General features: G+C 56.6%; 1 protein-coding gene across 3 annotated transcripts; it reads left to right on the top strand.

The window, feature by feature from the left end:
- Positions 1–203: 203 nt before the first annotated feature.
- On the top strand, positions 204–17,372 carry MED25 (mediator complex subunit 25). Of its 3 annotated transcripts, none has more exons than XM_070387307.1 (18): positions 205–432; positions 526–571; positions 1,072–1,196; positions 6,611–6,709; positions 7,115–7,235; positions 7,437–7,599; positions 7,725–7,855; positions 8,068–8,155; positions 8,238–8,431; positions 8,839–8,967; positions 9,380–9,465; positions 9,540–9,597; positions 9,684–9,791; positions 11,952–12,140; positions 12,501–12,572; positions 12,692–12,910; positions 13,163–13,343; positions 15,560–17,372. In XM_070387307.1, exons 1-18 carry the CDS (start codon positions 299–301, stop codon positions 15,802–15,804), a joined length of 2,388 nt encoding a protein of 795 aa, XP_070243408.1. In that variant the 5' UTR covers positions 205–298; the 3' UTR covers positions 15,805–17,372. The 3 variants fall into 3 exon arrangements, with proteins under 3 accessions (XP_070243409.1, XP_070243408.1, XP_005905069.1); XM_005905007.3 differs by lacking the exon at positions 15,560–17,372 and adding an exon at positions 13,770–13,901; XM_070387308.1 differs by lacking the exon at positions 8,839–8,967 and having other exon boundaries at positions 204–432.
- Positions 17,373–20,279: the final 2,907 nt, after the last annotated feature.

Raw genomic sequence — 20,279 nt, 5'->3', positions numbered from 1 at the left:
ATATTTCGCCCTCGAAAGTTCTGCCAATAATTCAAGCTTCCACCTCTGGTCCCCGAAGGAGTTCTCTAGGTCTTTTTTGAGTCTTGCACACACTGGGTGCGAAGGAGGATGGAGATAAACCCACCCGCTCTGGGCGCCCCGCACAAACATGGCCGCGAGCGCGCCGCCAGCGCCGAGAGGCGGTCCTGCGCGGGGGCGCGCGCGGCGCAGGCGCACTTCCGCTCAACCCGTGGTGTCTGAGGCGGCGGCGGCGGCGGCAGCGGTGGTGGCGGCGACGGCGGCATCTGCGGCGCGGGGCATGGTCCCCGGGTCGGAGGGCCCGGCCCGCGCCGGGGGCCTCGTGGCTGACGTGGTGTTTGTAATTGAGGGCACGGCCAATCTGGGGCCCTACTTCGAGGGGCTCCGCAAGCACTACCTGCTCCCGGCCATAGAGTGAGTGCCGTTTCCGCGGCCCCAGCCCCGCCCTCCGAGTTTAGTTTTCCAGTCTCTCTCCTCACCCCGACCTTTCACTTCCGACCCTCACAGGTATTTTAATGGCGGCCCTCCTGCCGAGACGGACTTCGGGGGAGACGTGAGTCTTGGAACTCTCGAGTTGGAGGGAAGATGGGAGTCTGGACTGGGTCTGCGGGAGGAAGGGGCGGTACCTGGACCCTGGGCCCGAGATGGGAGGGGCTCGGGTCCGGACTCCGGGGTCGGCGGCGGGAGGGGCTGGGGTTTGGACTCCTGGGTCCGAGGAGGAGGAAGCTCGGGTTCTGGGTCCGAGGGGCTGGGGTCAGGATTTGCGGGTCCGAGCGGGGAGGAGCTGGGATCTGGTCTCTGGTTTCCAGGAAAATGGGGTTCGGGTCCTGGGTCCGAGGGAGGATGGGCTGCGGTCTGGACTTCTGGGTCCGAGAGGGGAGGAGGCTCAGGTCTTGGGTCCGAGGCGGGAAGGGCTCGGGTCCTGGGTCTGAGGTGGGAGTACCGGGGTCCGGACCCCTGGGTCCGAGGGAGTAGGGGCTGGGAGCTCCGACTCCCCTGAGGGAAAAAGAAACTGGGTCCCAGATGAAAAGTTCTTCTGTCCTCCCCTCCCAGTATGGGGGCACCCAGTACAGCCTCGTGGTGTTCAACACGGTGGACTGCGCTCCAGAGTCCTACGTACAATGTCACGCTCCCACCAGCAGCGCCTATGAGTTTGTCACCTGGCTCGATGGCATTAAGTGAGCTCTTTTCTTGGCTTCGGGAAGGGTTGGGGGAACCTGGGAGGGACCGCAGAGGAATGGTGGCCTGGATTTGAGCTGCCGGATCCAGCCCCTCACATTGGTTGCTAAAAAGGGCTGCGATGGGGGTTGTGGTTTTGTCCCTAGGTCACTTAAATGGTCAGTTCTGTATGCTCAGCTGGTGTTGTCTGGCTTGGAAGTAGAAAGAATTTCCTGCTCAAGGAAGCCTGGGGAAGTCCAGCACCCCTGTCCTACTCCTCATGTATTCTTCCCCTTTCTGTCTGTTGCTTCTCTTGTCTACTCTAGTCCTTTTTTTTCATACCAGGGGCATTGAAGCTTGAGTGCAAGAGGGCTGGGGCTAAGCCTCTGTGCTTTGGAGTAAATTTTGATAGTTGACACTGCAGATGCAGACAGCCTGGGGCCACTTTTCAGCTCTACCACAACAGGACTCCCAGACCCACGAGTCCCTGTCCTCTGTGTCTAATAGAACTTATCTCTTAAAGGGGAACGGTAATAGTACTTACAGTCATCCTGTTACTTATCCAGTGTTGGAAAAACAGATTAAAGCTTACTGACTTGGAAATTCTTTGACAGTCCAGCAGTTGGGACTCTGTGCTTCCACTGCACGGGACATGGATCCGATCCTTGGTGGGGAAACTAAGATCCCACATGCTGAGGGGCACAGCCAAAAAAAAAGAAAAAAACTTTTTTAGTGCCTGGTTTCCTTAAGTAAGGAATTCAGGGATGGCTTTGATGGATGGTTCTCACTCACTGTCTCTTGTGGGATTTCAGTCACGGTGAGCTGGGACCACAGTCATCCGACTGTTTGATCGGGACCAAGGGATCCATTTCCAAGGTGGCTAACCCTGTGGCTGTTGGCTAGAGGCCTCAGTTCCTTGCTAGCTGTTATTCCTAAGACATCTCTCGATGGGGCTGCTTGAGTGTCCTCCCAACATGGCAGCTGGCCTTCCTCAGCCTGAGCAATCCAACAGAAAGAGCAAAAGGAGGCCACAGAGCTTTTTATAATCAAATCTTAGAAATCACACACCATCATTTGTGTCACATTCTGTTTAGTATCCAGGTCAGTTGTGTTCAGTGTTGGAGGGGGCATGAATACCAGGAGATGGCGCTCATCGCAGATCTAGTTCTGGTGACACTGTAGGGAACTTTGGGAATCAAACGAGTTGATGACTGTTGAAAACAGTGCCTGACATGATTAAGTGCTCCCTTAGCTTTTGCTGTTCTTTTGTGTTTTGGTTTCTTGGTCTGCAGAGGGATAACGGTAGTCCATGGCGGCACTCAGAGGCGGGTCACAGAAGCTAATCTTCATACTGTGTTCAGCTCAGGGTCTGGTCAGAGTCCATTAAACAACACGGATTCGTGGGCTGCCGTTATCTTCATTCGCCCCTGCAGCAAATGTTTGTTGAACACTTGGTTTGTTCCAGGCTTCATGTGCTAGACCAGGCGCTGCACGTTCACTTTCCCCCCTTACGGTTGTTAGAATTCATGGTCAGGGCAGAGCGGGGTTTCTCAACCTCAGCACTGTTGACCCTTTGGGCCAGATGATTATTGTATGTATGTTGTGGAGGGGTGGGGGGCATTCCTGTGTGTTGTAAGGAGTTCGGTAGCATCCCCGGCTCCTACCCCCCAAATGCCAGTGGTCCCCTCCGTCCCCAGTGTGATAAACAATAAAAACAAAGACGTCTCCAGACATTGTCATATGTCCCTTTGGGGACAGAATCCGCCCCAGTCGAAAACCTCTGGAACAGATTGTGGTGAGACTTGAATGATGTGGAATGGGGGCTCCTTGAGGTTCAAGTCCAAGTCTGATTTCCCTCAAGTCTCTAGTACCCAGCACAGGGCCTGGCATGAAAGAGCCCTAAGGAAAACTTTGTAGAACGAGTGAATGAACGAATGTCCAGAATGTACCTGATACTCTGGTTCTCCCTGGTAAACGCCTATTTAAACATCAAGAGCCAACGCAAACGTCCTTTCCCTGATTCCGGCAAGCGGTCAGTTGCTCTCTCCTCCGCCCCCATTGCTCTCAGGTGTTTCCCTGTTGCAGCTTCACACCTCTGGACTGTGAATGTCCAGGCCTTGGGTGTTTCTCCTGCTGTTTGCCTGAGATGGGAGACCTTTGCTGAATAAATAAACGAGTGAAAGCTGTAAGGAAGAGAATCACCAGGAAAGTGAACCTTTTGGTGGGTGTCAGGAGAAATAGTGAAACCCCCTTGTTTAAAATGTCAAGGGCACTAGGAAGATAAGAGGGAAATATATTCTGAACACTTCCATCCCATATCCACCCTCTCCCTTAACCAGCTTCGAATACACTGCCTGTTTAACCAAAAAAGAAAGCTTTATGTGCTGCCTGCTCACCAGAATCCTCCCAATCAGCCGATAAACATTTTAAGCCATTATTGAATATTCAGAGTCATTACTGTTTTATCAGGCCCTATGTAACCATCTAAATTCAGTTTCTGTGACGTTCTGGGGAAGTCTGTAACAGAGTCACAAAGAAAGTCAGCAAGTTTTGTTCACATGGAGAAATCTTATCTTCTCCTGGAACATCCATCACTTACAGTACAAAGCAGGCAGTGTGATTTTTGGAAAGTCCTTGCTTTGAGGAGATTCGTTTCTGATGTTACATTTCCTGTCTGAAATGTAAGCGAGGCGGTTCCCCCACCCCCGACAGCTAGTGACCCAGCATCAGAAGGGACAGCCCAGGTGACTTCCCCACAGCATTGTGACAGTGCGTGTGTGCCTTCATTCATTCACTGGTTTGTGTGTTCATTCATTCAACAGACAACCTGTGGAGCAGATTGTTTCAGGCACTGAGGGGGCAGAAGGCAAGCAGGGTTCTGGCCCTAAGGAACTGGTGTTTCCTAGGGGTGACAGGCTGTGGCAGTCATTGGTCAGGGCTGGCTGCGGTTCACATTCATTCATTTTGACTAGTCCCTCTGGGGGGCTCCAGAGGAGGGGCCCCTTAGCCTGTGAAAGTGAGTGACAAGGACTCAGGGGCATGACCTCAGGGGTGGGGTGTGAGGATAAGGAAGCAGTGAGTCAGATCCCACCTGTATCTCCCAGCATACTTTCATTTTTGTTTCACTTTCTGTTTCTAATCTGAGGGATTTATTTGAAATTTTTTAATATTTAAAAACCTACTTCTAACTGGCCATATATTTTTTTTTCCTGCTCCCCAGTTTTAAGTTTTTCTCTAGACAAAATATTTGTTTTGTGTCTTTTTTTGAGTTGGTAACAGATGGCTTATGTTTAATATTCATTGAAAAAAAACAAACTCTAGGGTCTCAGAGTGGTCAATCTCACTTTCCTTTAAATTATTATTTTTTTTAGAAATTAAGGTGAAATTCCCATAACACAAGCAGTCAATTTGAAGTGGACAAGTCAGTGGCATTTAGTACATTTAAAATGTTGTGCAGCCGTCTTTTCTGTGTAGTTCTGGAACATTTTCATCCCTCTTAAGAGAAGACCCTGCATGCCTGCAGCAGCTGCTTCCTGTCTCTCCCCCTACCCCTCACTCCTACCCTTAGCCCGGCCGGGAAGATGGCTTGATTTCTTCTAGCACAGGCAGTTGGCAGTAGGGTGGATCCAGGATTGGTTGATTCATCGGCCTCTGCCCCAGCTCTGTGGCATTAAAATTCCTGTGCAAACCAGAGTCTCGATGGTGAGGAGGAGGAGGAGGAGGTCTGGGGAGTGGGTGGCGGGGAGGGGGAGTGGTGTAGGCTGAGCTCCCTGAGTGTGGGGGCAGAAGACCGAAATCTACACTGGGGAAGAATCCAGGTAGAGCACGGACGGGCCACGCGTTGGGGGCTCACTTATTCAGAAGGCACTTCCCGGAGCCTGTGTGTCCTCGGGCACATCATAGAGCCGGCTGAGGTCTCACTGAGGGCTGCGCTTTCTTGGGGCTGTAGGAGGAAGTGTGACAGTCACAGTATTGGGGGACATGTGATCAAGGGTGATTCATGTGGCAGGTGGGGAAGGCTTCCTGGAGGAGGATGACACGGGGCTGGGAGTTGGAATAGGTATGCAGGGTTTCCTGGGCCAGAGTGGGTGGCGTTATGTGGTCTTCGGGTGGATAACACAGGCAGAGACCTGGGTGTGTGGCGGATGACAGACTCCAGGGGCATCCAAGACCTTCTCGGAGGCACCCAGGGAGCGATGGAGCGGGAAGGTGGGCAGGGCCCAGGGCGGGGCAGGCTTGGCTCTGTTCTTGATGACCAAGGTTGGATTTGAAGCTGTTTGTTTATGTAACACACAGTTCCAAGCCCTCCCCTGTGCCATACTGCGGGGGCGGGGCGTGTGTGGCTGGGACAAGAACAGTCCAGACCTCATCCATGCCTGGTGGGGGAGACAGGTGCAGACACAGACACGGGGGCCATGGTCCAGAGCCACAGGGCCCAGTCTGCACAGATGTCCCTCGTGGCAAAGGGTCAGCCTTGCCACCGTGTGACCCAGAGAGTCATGGTGGTAGCAGCTGCCATCTGGCAGAGGCCTGCCACCAACCCCACAGGGACGGACACCGGTGACCCCTCTGTGGATCAGGTGGAGGAGAGACCAAGTCTGTGTGTCATAGTTTCCTGGGGCTGCTGGAGCAAAGTACTGGAAACAAGGTGGCTTACAGCCACAGCAGGTTACCGCCCCTCAGTCTGGGTCCAGGAGCGTGAGCCGACGTGGGGTGGTGGGGTGCCATGCTCCCTCTGGAGCATGTAGGGGAGGGTCGTCCTTCCTTGCCTCTTCCAGCTTCCGGTTGCCCCAGACGTTCCTTGGCCTGTGCGGTGTCCCTCTGATCTCCACGTGGTGTCCCGCCCCCTCTCTCATCACATCCATGTTCCCTTTCCTCTGAGCGTGTCTGTCTCTGCTTCCCCGTTCGCCTTCTAAGGACACTGGTCATATTGGGTTCAGGCCACCCTGCCGACCTCATCATGGCCTGTTCACCTCTGTAAAGACCCTGTTTCCGAATCCAGTTGCCTCCTGTGGTAGTGGGGGGATCAGGACTTCAACATACGTTTTTGAAGGATGCAGTTTCACCCCTAAAGGTGGGAGGGCAGAGGAGGCCCCACAGCAGGCTGGGAAGGTAGGGGAAGGCCGGGCAGACGACCCAGCGTGGGGCAGGCGCATGGGGACTGGGCCTCAGCGTAGGCTCCTGGGCTTAGTGTCCCGGGTCCTTTCTCTGTTCTGTGCTCTCATGGGGCCTTTTGCCAGAGGGACTCCCTCTTAGGAGATGACAAACAGCCCCTGCCCACTGGGGCTAGGGCAGGGCACTCTTGAGTGTCCCCATCCTGAGGGGCACAGACTGCGGAGAGGGTTGGCCCAAGTGTGGGCCCCTCCCTGGTGGCCTGGGGGCTGGCGGGTGGTGGCCCTGGGCACCCCAGGCGCTGACCCCTTGCCCCCTGCAGGTTCATGGGCGGGGGTGGTGAGAGCTGCAGCCTCATTGCCGAAGGCCTCAGCACGGCCCTGCAGCTGTTCGACGACTTCAAGAAGATGCGGGAGCAGATGTGAGTGTGCCCGGTGTGGGGCCCGCACCCATCTGTCCACCTGGCCCGTAGCCCGCTTGGTGGGTCACAGGCTCCACCCCCAGCCTCCCTGTGGGGCGTTGGGTGGGCTGTCTGTCCTGGGCGCTGGGAGCCAGGAGGCAGGAGGTATCCCCTGGCCCACTCCCTGTCTCGGAGTCCTCATCCGAAAGGGGAGCTGGCTCGGAGTGTGCCTCCTGCCTTCCCTGTGGCTGGGTGACTTCCAGTGACTCAGGAGGCTCTCTGGGCCTCAGCATTCTCAGTTGGGAAATGGGTCCCCACTCCTGACTTCCAGTGGGGTGGAGGACTTGGTCACTGCTGCTGCTGGCTCGGGTCTTTTCTTGGGGTCCCTGCTGCCACCCTCTCCTCACCTTTGCTTGTCTCCGGTAGCGGCCAGACACACCGAGTCTGCCTCCTTATCTGCAACTCGCCCCCGTACCTGCTGCCTGCTGTCGAGAGCACCACGTACTCGGGGTGCACGACGGAGACTCTGGTGCAGAAGATCGGAGAGGTGACGACTCCTGACCTGAGGGAGGAGGGGGCTGCCAGCCTGGGTCTCAGGATGGGCACAGATGCCATTGGCTCCTATTGGGAGACCTACAACCCAGAATCGCCCAGGGCAGCTACTCTAGGTCTTGGGTCTTCTGTCCCAGAGCTTGGTGGGAACTTGGCCCCGTGGCTTCGTCCTGACTGCTTGTCCCCTCTTGTTCAGCGAGGAATCTACTTCTCCATTGTGTCCCCCCGGAAGCTGCCTGCCCTGAGGCTGCTGTTCGAGAAGGCGGCTCCTCCAGCCATGCTGGAGCCCCTGCAGCCGCCAGCAGACGTGAGCCAGGACCCACGGCACATGGTGCTGGTGCGGGGGCTTGTGCTGCCCGGTGAGCCTGGGGGCTGGTGGGGGGCAGGGTTGGGGGTGTCCTCCCCAGCTCCCTCTCACTCAGATGTGCTTCGTGTCTCTCAATCCCCTCCTTAATGGGCTCTACCGATCATCCTCGGCGCTCAGTTGGGGGTGGCTCAGCCCCAGGCCCCCTCCAGCCCAAGCAACCTGTACCCCTGCCTCCAGCCGCACCCGCAGGCGCCACACTCTCAACAGCCCCCCAGCAGCCTCTGCCACCGGTCCCCCAGCAGTACCAGGTATGGATGTTGCCAGGGGAGGGACGTGCTCCTAGGGCTTGGCGGAAGCCCTGGCCCCTTGGCAGAGACCTGGTTGGAATTGTTAAGTCTTGGATAGGGGAGTCTCCCCTGAGACACTGGAGGGTGGGACTCTTCAGGCTAGGAGTCACGTCCTCTTAGGATTTTGGAGCTGGGCAGGATGGTCCTCAGCAGCTCTTCCCCTCTGTCACCAGGTCCCTGGGAATCTGAGTGCAGCTCAGGTGGCTGCCCAGAACGCCGTGGAGGCAGCCAAGAACCAGAAGGCGGGGCTGGGCCCTCGCTGTGAGTACCAGCAGGGACGTGGGTTTGGGCAGCCAGGTCTCCGCACCCCCACCCACACCGCTTCCCTTGGTCTCTCCCACAGTCTCGCCTATCAACCCTCTTCAGCAAGCCACTCCAGGAGTGGGTCCCCCCTACAGCCAGACCCAGGCCACCCAGCTGCCCCCAGGGCCCCCCGGTGCCCCCAAGCCACCTCCTGCTTCCCAGCCCAGCCTGGTCTCCACTGTGGCTCCAGGCCCGGGCCTGGCGCCCCCTGCACAGCCCGGGGCACCGTCCATGGTAGGTGCCTGCCTCCTGGCCGCCAACAGTGCAGGGAGGAGAGGTCGGCCTTCCTGAAGAGGGCCCGAGGGCACATGGGTCTTATTGTTTGGGGTCCTTGGGAGCTCACAGAGCCTGTGCTTCAGGCGAGGCTGAGACTAATTCTGGGGGCAGAAGCGGGTGGGTGAAGACTGTTCCGAGGAGTCCAAAGGGTCCTGGGAGTCCAGGGTCTTTGAGAGAACCTGAATCCTCCAGGATTAGAGCATCTGTGGCCCCAGGTGCGGCCCAGTGGCGTTCTGGGCCTGGGGAAACACAGGAAGGGACCTTTGTCCTCTTCTGCCTGTTGACCTGGTCCTCTCAGGACAGCCCCTCCCAGGAGATGATCTGATCCTGCCCTGTGGCTTTTCCTTCTCTTTCCCCTCTGCCAGGCGGGCACCGTGGCCCCAGGCGGGGTGAGTGGCCCTTCCCCGGCCCAGCTCGGGGCCCCAGCCCTTGGCGGGCAGCAGTCAGTCTCCAACAAACTCCTAGCCTGGAGTGGGGTCCTTGAGTGGCAGGAGGTGAGCGGCTCTGTTGGGCCAACCCTGGTGTGCTGCAGGGCTGGACCAGTGCCCGTGGGGTCATAGGATTTGTCGTCCTCAGGATAGTCCCGAGGAAGCTTGGGATGGGTAGCCCAGAGTTCAGGGTTAAGAGAAGTCTCAGCTTCTCGGTCCGGGGAGGACCCAGGAGATCGTGGCATGGAGGGGACAGTGGGTGGTAGGGTTTGAGGGCAGGAGGAAGAGGCCCACATTCGTGGAATTTGAAGGCTGGAGGATTGCAGGGTTGGTGGTCTGATGAAGGGGCCCAGGGCTTGTGGGCCTTAAACTGGGGGGTTATCCTGAGCTTTTGGGGCTCCCCGGGAAGGGCGGAGAGGTCAAAGAAATGGTGGCTCAGGGCCCTTTTCACCCAGATACACCTTTCCTTCCCCCTTAGAAACCCAAACCCGCCTCTGTGGACGCCAACACCAAGCTGACCCGGTCACTGCCTTGTCAGGTCTACGTGAATCACGGCGAGAACCTGTAGGTTGCCAGGGGTGTGGTGGGTGGCGAGCTGGGATGTGCGTCTCCTGACGCTTCTCCTGGTGTCACCCCAGGAAAACGGAGCAGTGGCCCCAGAAGCTGATCATGCAGCTCATCCCCCAGCAGCTGCTGGTGAGTGGCCGGTGGCGGGTGACCTCCCACCCCTCCTGCCTCTGTCCTTGCCTCCGCACGCCCGCTGACCTGGGTGTCTCCCGCAGACCACCCTGGGCCCTTTGTTCCGGAACTCGAGGATGGTCCAGTTCCACTTCACCAACAAGGACCTGGACTCTCTCAAAGGCCTCTACCGCATCATGGGCAATGGCTTCGTGAGTTGGGTGGCCAGGCAGTGGCTTCCTGTCTTGGGCCCAGGGAGCTGTTTTTGATGGTGGGGCTGCCTTTGTGATGCTGGGCTCCTAAAGTCTGCCCCAGATTGAGGTTTCTTTCACTTTAAAACCATGGCAGGGTATGACAGGAGCCATCGGAGAAAGCTCTTGGCTCTGACGGGTTTGCAGGGTGTCACAGCTTCCTGGGGCCAAGAGCAACAGAAGTGCATTCTCTCGCGCTCCTGAAAGAGAGAAACATGATCGAAATCAGGGCGTCGGCAGGGCTGCGCGCTCTCAAGGCTCTGGGGGAAGACCCCTCCTTGCCTCCTGCGGGTGGCAGCCCCAGGCGGGCTTGGCTTTAGACAGCCTGCTCCTGTCTCCTGTTCTTGTCGTCATGTGGCCGTCCTCTCTCCATGTGTCCTCACGTGGTGGTCTCTTCCTGGTGTGTGTGCCTGCTTATGGGGACACCTGTCATTTGGATTGGGGCCCACTCGAATGACCTCATCCTAACTTGTTACCTCCGCAAGCACCCTATTCTCAATAAGGTCCCGTTCCCACGTGCCACGGTCTGGAACTTCAACGTGTTTTTGGAGGACACCATTCAGCTCATAGCACTAAGGGAGGGTCTCTAAATAGGACCAGAACCAGTTACTGAGTCCATTCTGTGAACCTAGCTCTTTTTCAGGAGAGGGGACTCCTCATAGGTTATCTCATGGTACCTTGAGGAAAATTCTCCAAAGAAGGCAATCCTGAGAGTTAAGAATGCCTCCAACAGCAAGTAACAGCACACCCAGCCGGCAGGTTTTTTAGAACAGATAGATGCTTGGGGTGAAGGCTTGGACCAGCAATTTACTGTTTCTCGCAGTCCTGTGTGGGTCCGCTGGGCTCAGCTGGGCTAGTCTTGCTCGGGGTCTTTGATGGGGTTGCCATCAGATAGCAGCTAAGACTGTGCTCATCTGAAAGCTCGTCTGGGCTGGAAATCAAGATGGTCCCCTCTCATGGTGCTGCCCATCAGCTGGGGTTCAGCTGCGCCTGGTCTTCCGAGTGCCTCCATGTGGCCTCCCCGTGTGGCTCGGGCTCCCTCACAGCGTGGCATCTGGGTTCTGAGAGCCGGATACAAGCAGGCGTTCACTTGTGATGTGTAACAGGATGCCCAGAGGAGGGCACTCTCAGGGCTAGGTCTGTAGCCCCTTGACGTCAGGGCCAGGATCTCTGGGGCTCCCTTGTTTCTCTCTCGTGACTGTGAGATGGTTCCTGAAGCTCAAGGAGTCCTGTCTGACTTAATGTAGGAGGGCAAAAAGGAGGTGTGTTATCAGCCTGTATTTCCCCTTCTTTAGGAAAACACGTTCCCACACCAAGCAGGCTTCCTTTCACATCTTGGGCCAGACCCGGGCCCCTGATCCCCCCGTAGGGACAGAGGAGACCGTGGGGGAGCAGGCACCAATGAGTGCCCTGGGGCCCAGACGTGCTGCTACCCAAACAGAATTGGGGTTCTCCACACAGGGAGAGGGGCAGATGTTAAGCAGCTATCAGGGTCTGCCTCGCCTGAGAAAGCGAGACTGGCTTGGCCGAGGTTCCACCGGTTCCGTAAGCTCATCAGCCCCTCCTCCACTAAGAGCCCCTCTCCCAGAAGCCTTGCGTGTTACGGCCTCGCTTCATGTTCACTAGCGTTCCCTGGGCACTTCCTGTGTATACACCCAGTGCAGGACAGTGGACATGATACCCGGGTCTGTCCCTTGAGGTGTGAGCACCACCTCCCGTGAGTTTCACTGCAGACGCTGAGGTTGAGGCGGTGTGGCACCCCAGGGGCCTCTCGGATCCCTGGTCCGTCAGGGTGTCTGCCACCACCACTGAGCACGCACTTCCCATGTCAGCTCTATGTTGAATTCCCTCCCTGTCAGCTGTGAGCCCTTTGAGGGGGGCAGGATTGGAGGGGGCTTCCTCTGCTCTCCATCCAGCCATTAGCAGCAGTCCCAGCTGCACCCTGTTCCTTCGGGCACCCAGCTCTCTGGAGCAGCCTCAAGCCAAACCTGGACCCTCCTCCACCTTTCAGAGCAGAAAGCTGGCCACGCCTGGCCTGTGCGGTTTCTAGAAGCTTCTAAAACCCAGAGAGGTGGGCTGCCCCCTCCTGCAGGGCGTGATGGCTCTGATCCCCTCCCGCAGGCGGGCTGCGTGCACTTCCCCCACACGGCCCCGTGCGAGGTGCGCGTGCTCATGCTGCTGTACTCGTCCAAGAAGAAGATCTTCATGGGCCTCATCCCCTACGACCAGAGTGGCTTCGTCAACGGCATCCGGCAGGTCATCACCAACCACAAGCAAGTCCAGCAGCAGAAGCTGGAGCAGCAGCGTGGGGTGAGCGACCCCGCGGCTCCCCCGCCCTGGGGCCTGTGCTGCCCTCCTGGGTCCCAGCTCTCACGGCAGGACCCCTGGGGCCCTCCTGGGGCTCCAGTGTTGGGCACGTCCTCCTCCGCCAAGTTCAGTCTCCCCCCATGTTTCCCTGCAATCTTTCTTTCCTTTATAAAGAGTATTCTTAGTGAATTTCTAAGACACAGTCCCCTCTTTAGGGGCATAAAGTTTACATCCTAGACAACCCCGCCCCCTGCCCAGGAAAACGTTCCCAGCTCCTGACAGGGTCCCGTTCAGGGTGCAGACTCTCCGCAGCATGGGGATTCCCCGCCCAGCCACTGACCTGCTCCCTCTCTCCCCACACAGATGGGTGCCCAGCAGGCGCCCCCTGGGCTGGGTCCCATTCTGGAGGACCAAGCAAGACCCTCGCAGAACCTGGTGAGGACAGGGCCGCGGAGGGGGTGGGGGTGTGTGTAGAGGACACTGTGATTCTGATCTCGCTGAAGAGGTGGAGGGGTCTGGGGGCTCCATCCCTCACCCGTGTCTCTTCCCGTCAGCTCCAGCTCCGCCCACCGCAGCCCCAGCCTCAGGGTACTGTGGGGGCCTCTGCAGCCGCCGGGCAGCCCCAGCCCCAGGGTGCTGCCCCGGCCCCTCCAGGCGCCCCGCAAGGCCCTCCTGGAGCAGCCCCCGGCCCGCCCCCTCCTGGACCCCTCCTCCGGCCCCAGAACCCTGGGGCCAACCCCCAACTGCGGAGCCTCCTCCTCAACCCGCCCCCGGTGAGATTTGGGGAGGGGGTCATATGGGAGCCGGGGGTTCTTGGCTTGACAGTCGGATTCCCTTCCTCGTGGAGGCGGGAGGTTGGTTTGATGGGAGTGGGTGATTGGAGGTCGGCCTGGCCATTCCCCACATGTCCTACGTGGGCTTCTGCCGAGATTCCTTTGAAGGAAGACCACAGGCTCCACCAGGGAGTGGGGCAGGTGGGGGCTCTCCGCCAGGGCTTCTGAGCCACTTTCTCTGCCCCCCCCCAGCCCCAGACTGGGGTGCCCCCTCCTCAGGCCTCCCTCCACCACCTCCAGCCACCAGGGGCCCCTGCGCTGCTGCCCCCACCGCATCAGGGCCTGGGGCAGCCCCAGCTGGGGCCCCCTCTCCTGCACCCGCCGCCAGCCCAGTCCTGGCCTGCTCAGCTTCCCCCGAGGGCTTCACTGCCAGGTAAGGGGGTTTGGGGGAGGCCCGGGGCCTGGGCTGAGTGTCCCAGTGTCCCGTGACTTCTGGGAAGTGAAGTCCTGGGCCTTTGTGGCTCATGGGGGCTCCATGGGCCCCCGGGAGGTACAGCCCAGGGCACCGAGAGCCAAGGCAGCAGGTGCTCTCCCCCCGGCTCCCCGCCTCTGTGTCCTCTGGGGTTGCTGGGAAAGTCTCAGGGCCGGAGAGTTGTGCTGGGGATGGGCCCCCACAGGCTCACAGGAGGTGGACGGCCCGTGGCCATGTGGGGTCAGGAGGTGCCCCTGGGGTCCCCCCGGGGCTCCCTCGACCCCCCCGTGCCTCGGGCCTCCAGAGGCGGAGGGAGGACTCAGGCCCAGGGCCCTCCCGGGCCCCAGGGACTACCGGGAGATGCAGTCCCTTCCCACTGCCCCCCAGGTCAGATGCTGCTCAGCGGGGGGCCCCGGGGCCCGGTCCCCCAGCCGGGCCTGCAGCCCAGCGTCATGGAGGACGACATCCTCATGGACCTCATCTGAACCCCGACACCCAATAAAGTTCCTTTTAACACACGCCCCGGCTCCCGTCACTGACATCCCCCAGGACTGGGCAGGAGGAGATGGGGGGAGACACCTCTGCCCTTGTTCTCGCTTCAGCAGATGCCCCCAAGGCCCCGGGCTGGTGAGGCCGGGGCCTCCGCAGTGAGTCAGGCCATCTGGTGCAGCCTGGCTTCCGGGAGGTGAGGAGGCTGTAGGCAGAGGTCCTAGGACCACGAGTGCCCATGGAGGTAGAGAGGGTACCAGGCGGGCCCAGAGGAGGCCTGTGAGCCAGCCAGGCAGGTGGGGTCTGTGAGCAGCAGTCAGTGAGGCAGTGAAGGAAGGTGGTGACAGTCTAGGTGCTGAGATGACAGAAAGGAAAGTGTGGGGCAGGAGGAAGCTTGGGATGGTCAGAGGACAAGTCAGCAGAGGCCTCTGGGAGCACGAGCCTTTGCGGGGGAAGGAGGGCCTGGAGAGGTGGGGAGGGAGCTCAGATTCCAAACTGAGCAGCTGGAGGCTTGTCCAGGGCGTACGGAAGGGCTGCAGGAGGCCAGGCCCTAGGGCCAGGCCTGGGTCGGTTGGGTGTCAGCCCCTTGTGGGCTGCGGGATGTGATGGGGCAAGATAGGCAGGGAGGAGCCGAGGGCAATGTTCCTGGGGAGGGAGAGGCCAGAGGAGCAGCCAGAGTTGGGGGGCAGGAGGGGTGAGGCCAGAAACTGGTGTGCCCATGTGGAAAAAGTTGTGGGTGTAGGGTGGGGTCCAGGGTGGTCCCCAGGACCTGGCCTGGGTGCTGGTAGACGGTGGGCCTTCCTGAGGCAGGAGCCGGGAGAAGGAGCCAGTGGTGATCGCTGATGGTCCGGGACATCTGAGGGACAGAGGCCACGCTGGGAGCCCGGGGTGTGTCTTTAGCGGCAGCGTGTGTGCTTGGTGGTTGAAGACACAGGAACAGAAGAGGTCTCGTGTGGAGAGAGCAGGCAGAGACCAGGCTTCTGGGGCTTTGGACAGAGTGGACAGTGGGGCCATCCTGGTGATGGGAGACACGGCGGGGATCTAAGGAGGAGATACAGGTTTGGGTGTAATGAGGCAACGGGCCTGAGGCTGTCCTTAGGGAGACATCCAAGGGCCAGCTGCTTTGGCCTGTGAGCAGAGACTTGGTTGTCTGTTGTCAGACCGAACCCAGAGCAGTGATGCTCAGAGTGTGGTCTAGAGGTGGACCCCCAGCGTCCGCATTGTTTGAGATGCCTGTTAGTATCAGATGCCCAGACCCCCTCCCAGGAGAGAGGTTGCAATCTGGTGGCCCCTGGGCCACTCTACAGATGAGTTTTGTTTGGCCTTCCCTGTGTTAGGCTATGTGGCATTTTTTTCCCTAACGAGTTAGTTGTAAAAATCAGGATGATTCTCTCTCTCAAACACCCACACACACACACACAAAATCTGTAGTCTTGTCTTCTCTTGACAAGTCAGAAGATCTGGCTCCCCTGGGTCCACCCTCCCGCCCAGCAAACAACGGGCTGGAGCCGTCCCTCTCCATGGGGCGTGTGCTCTCTGGTTCGCCACAGTCCCCACCACTCCCTCCTGACTCCCCCACCATGAGGCAGAAGGCTGTCGCCTTTGGCACGGGGCTGGCACGGTTGGTGTCCCCGGGGTAGTATTCGGAGACAGTGAAATCTTTCTTGTACCCATGTCTCTACCAAAAGTGGCAAAACGAAAGAGAGAACGAGAGGGCCACGTGTTTCGAGAGAAATGGGAGCGAGCCTATTTCTTTGTGGAGGTGAAGAGCATGCCTACGTGCTTAATATGCAAAAAAATCGTGTCTGTGTTGAAAGAATACAACCTGAAACGTCACTATGAATCCAAGCACAGTAAGAGCTTCGACCAGTACACAGAGCAGACACGAGACGCGATTCTCAATGAGCTGAAGAAGGGCCTCAAGTGTCAGTAGGGCCGGTTTCGGAAAGCCGACGGAAGCAGTGGCGTGGCTGCCGCTCGAGGCTCCAGAATCACGTGACACAAATCACCCAGGCGTTCCAGCCCACGGACATCCAGTTTATAAGGGAGCTGAAGAGACGCCCCCCGAACAGAAACCCCCGTCTGCTTGGACCGTCGTTTGGGTCCAGCAGGCATCCACGTCTCGCGGGAGGGGAAGAGAAATCTGAAGATCGACACGTCCAGTTGCTTGACCGAGTCAGATCAGTCGTGGCCTTTACTATCGCTGCTCATGAACTATCACCACCCAGTTAGCTTTATTTATTTGTGGCATGGAGAATCTCGATGTGACTGAACAAAGCTGTGACATGGTGCCAAGGCAGGCCCGACCTTGGGAAGTGACTTGTTTTCTGTGTGTCAAGAGAAATACACACTTTTCATGAAAGCTGGTCTACACCTAAGCACAGCTACAGACTGCGGTGGTGATGAAAGACATCTGTGTCCCTGGGGACGTAGGCGGGTTACCTCAATCTGAGGGGGCGTCATTGCCAGAGACTCAAGTCAGGTCATCGCATCAATTACCAGGCCCCGACCTTGCCGTGAGAGGTCAGTGGAACACACGACACGGCACCTGTGACAGGGTTTTGTACCTTAACCATGGCAGGCTGGTGATGAACTTGACCCCAGTGTGTTTTATAGAAGCTCTGCGACCTTGTCATGTGACATGTGGAAGCAGTCTGAACTGTTGCAGTCCATCAGCTTAGCTCATTTCAGGTGAGCCAGCAGCCATACCTTGGTCCCCCTGAGAAGGTCAGTCAGAGACTTTGGGTCAAAGTTCCTACCCTTCTGAACATTCTTTTTCTCCCAAGGACATTCACAAATAGCTACTTGAATGTATGATCATGTTCACCCAGTCCAGGCAGAAATGGGGATGCCGTTGGCAGGGAGTATTCTGACTCCCTTTCCGTGGCTGCAGGTGGTCTCCAGAAATAAAGGGCATGGCCTGGACAGCGTCCACTCAACTCGTGGGGCTAAAGACCAAACTGCCCCAAGGCTCCCGGCGTCCAGACTTGATGAAAACGAACGAACACTGCCCCATTTGCTTTTCTTGGTTGCTGTCGATCATGTGAGTGCGGACCGCAAATACTAGCCGCTGATCTCCAGGGCAGTGGGCTGCCGGTCGCCCAGTGGGCTCCCTCGGAAGACAGCCCTCACCACTCTCCAGCAGTCGCCTGAATCTCCATGTCTGGAAGCGCCCACGCTTGTGAGCAGCCATTTTCCGTTACACAACTGAATCAAGTTCAATGCTGCCCCCAGCTTCAGGAGTCCAGGTTGAGTTCTCAGCCACCAGTCCCGCCCTTGACATCTGGGGGTGGCATGGATGAGGCCCACCCCCCGGCTTCATAGTCCAGGGAGCAGAAGAATTACGAAAGAGAAAACAAAAAAAATTTAGTAATTAAATATTTCTATTTTTCAATTTGTATTTTTTCAATTTGGATTTGAAAGATAAACTCCAGTACCATACCTGTTTGTATTATGTTCCATGCATTCACCAGCGTTCAGTAAAGATTCCATTTGATTATATTTCTGGCCGTCGACTTTTCTTATACCTGGCGAGTTCACTCATTTATGTGGCCCACCTGGCTCCTGCAGGCATTTGAGTTTACGATCCCTGCCCTAGAGTCTTCTAGAACGGTCGAAGCGAATACTCCATCGGGGGAGGGAGGGAGGCTGGGCTTCAGCATCAAGCGCAAGCTCCCTCGGCAACTCTGACGCAGACGAGGTCGAAGGAGGGAAAGCGGGCCACGTGTCCCAGGCGGCGTGTGTCGCAGGGGTTCTCGAAAGCTCAGATGGCTCCAGGGGCCAGGCAGGTGATGGAAATGGGTGACACAGGCGGGTGTAAGACGACAGGGATTGACGGGGACTGTGGCGAACTTGGGGAGTGCTTGCCCCACCTCACGGCATTCAAATTAAAACCAAAAAAAAAAAAAAAACACACTGTGAGGACCAAACAAAATCCGCTGGTGGGTCTCAGGAGGCCGCCGGGCTGCCATTTTGCGACCTCTGGAAGAAGAAGACGCAAGGACAAGGCCAGAGGCCAGAGGAGGACCCACCTGTGAGGGCTGGGCAAGGGCTGGGAGACAGGAGGAGCAGGCAGGTGTGTTCTGGAAGACAAGTGTTTTCAAGGAGAGAGTGACCGACTTGTGTCCAAAGCCATCAAAAGGGAAGAGGACTAGCAGGATGCAGGCTATGCTCTTCCCACAGGGTGGACATTGCCCCATGGGCGCAAACAGACACTGCTCGAGTCCTCCTGGGACAGATTGATCAAACAAACCAGTGGCTGTTCCCAGTCACTGGAGGCCCCAGACCTCAGCACCCAGTTAGATGAACTGAAGGGACTGTCCCCGTGTCATCACCCCGTACTGTACCCCAGATGAGAAGGAAGCCCTGGGTTACAGCGTGCCCAGAGAGAGGAGATCTACCCACGCAGCACTCACCTCCACATTTCACAGCCCAGGTGTAGACAACAGCCTCTCAGAACCAGCCAACACTGAGAGAGCAATCTTTCCAGAAAGTTTTTCTCTGAGCATGAGGTATTGTTAAAGCTGCTGCAGTGTAGTAGTACAGGCCTTAAACATCAGGGTTGAGACTCCAGCTTCTGTACCAATGGGTTGTGCGGCTTTAGGCAGGTCCCCGTGCCTCTCTGAATCTCTGACCCCATGTGGCTAGAAGTGATTTCTGCAGGATTGAGCCCTCGAAGGAGAGCTGCCGTTAGCCACGGTTGCCATCACTGGTCAAAATATGCTCCTAGAGGGCAGAACTGCATGCATGCTACTTTGTCAGAACCACCAGGGCATCCATGACGGTTGTAATTTGGGTGAGTGACTGGTTAGAAACATTTCATTTCTGACCAGTTTGTTTTTGGGGCCAGGCATGTAGGACTGGAAGCAAGACTGGGAAACTGATGAGAATTCTTGCACAGGAACAGATCTGGCAAAAGTGGGAGAACATAATTAAAAAAAAAAGCTAGATCACTGATTTGTTAATGGTTAGATATCTGTCTTGGGTGAGAGACTGCCCACCTCCTACCTCTGTGAAGAAATTTTATGAGAAAAATGACACCCTCTAAAAAACATGTTTGTCTAAAGGTACATAAAACTCACTAATATTTTCCCATCAGTTTGGGCTTTTAAGAAAATTAACCTTAAAATTCTATTGAGTTACATAGGAATCTAGTTTCATAAAGATGAAAAAAAACTACTGAAGTGTAGAACAAAAAGTGAAATATTCCTCAGAGGCAGGTTTATCAGTTTGGTGTTTGGGTTTATATGCTTACGGTTGTAGACACACATTGATAGCTTCTTAAATGTTTTATGTAAACGAGGTCAGTTTCTATACGCTCTTGATCTTGCCTCCCCCTCCCCACCTCGCTTGAATCATGGCCATTTGTCCACATCATTCACTACAAGTAACTCTGTGTGCTTTTAGTAAATGGTTGCTTCCCCTGGTCCATTAAGTGGACGCATTCCAATCCCACAGACCATCCAGTCTGCATAAACTGCCTGTTGATGTAACCATTCCAGGGCTTAAAACAATAGCATTTACTGTCTCACAGTTTCTCCGCATCAGGAATCGAGGCCCAGCTTAGCTGGTGCTTCTGGCTCAAGATCTCTCGAGGTGGCAGTCAAGCTGGGGCTGCGGTCTCATCTGAAGGCTCCACTGGGGGAGGGCCCGCTTCCAAGCTCATTCACATGCCTGGGGGCGGGATCTTGTTTGCTCCTGGCTGGAGGTCTCGCTCGGTCCCTCACCTTGCAGTCCTTTTCACAGGACACCCAAGTTGGGAGGCACAGTTTTTTCTCACAGTAACCCAAGAGTGGAAGTGATAGCCTATCACTTTTGCTGTATTCCGTTCATTAGAACAGTTGCTAGGTCAAGCGCACAGTGAGGCTGAGAGGACAATAAAAGGATTATAATACTAGGAGGTGGGGTCACAGGGGGCTGTCTTTGAGGCTCTGCCACATTCTTCGCGGCAGCTGGGTAGCTGTATACTTTTCCACTATTATAAAAAAAGTTTCAGAGAATCAGCATGAACATGTATCTCTTCCCCTTCATTTGTATAGGCATTCCTTTTTTTCTTTTTGGCCACACCCTGGGGCGTGCAGGATCTTAATTCTCTGACCAGGGATCAACCGTGTACCCCCTGCAGTGGAAGTGAGCTGTGTTAATCACTGGACAGCCAGGGGAGTTCCTGTTCAGGGATTCCTGTGTGATATATTTCCAAGTGGAGAATTTCCAAATTGAGGTGTATGCCGATTCTATTTTTATTTACTTCACTTATAAAAAAATTCAACTTATTTTTTGCATAATAAAGCCTCCTGTGGTTCACACTTTTAGAGGCCTCCAAATCAACCCAATGCACGGCCTCTCCCAGCCCTCTCTGGAGACTAGCAACCGATTTCTTGTGTGTTCTTTGATGATCTGGACTAGCAG

This window comes from Bos mutus, chromosome 18 (genome assembly GCF_027580195.1).
Source record: "Bos mutus isolate GX-2022 chromosome 18, NWIPB_WYAK_1.1, whole genome shotgun sequence".
NCBI lineage: Eukaryota > Metazoa > Chordata > Mammalia > Artiodactyla > Bovidae > Bos > Bos mutus.
This window is presented reverse-complemented; position numbering and strand designations above follow the sequence as displayed.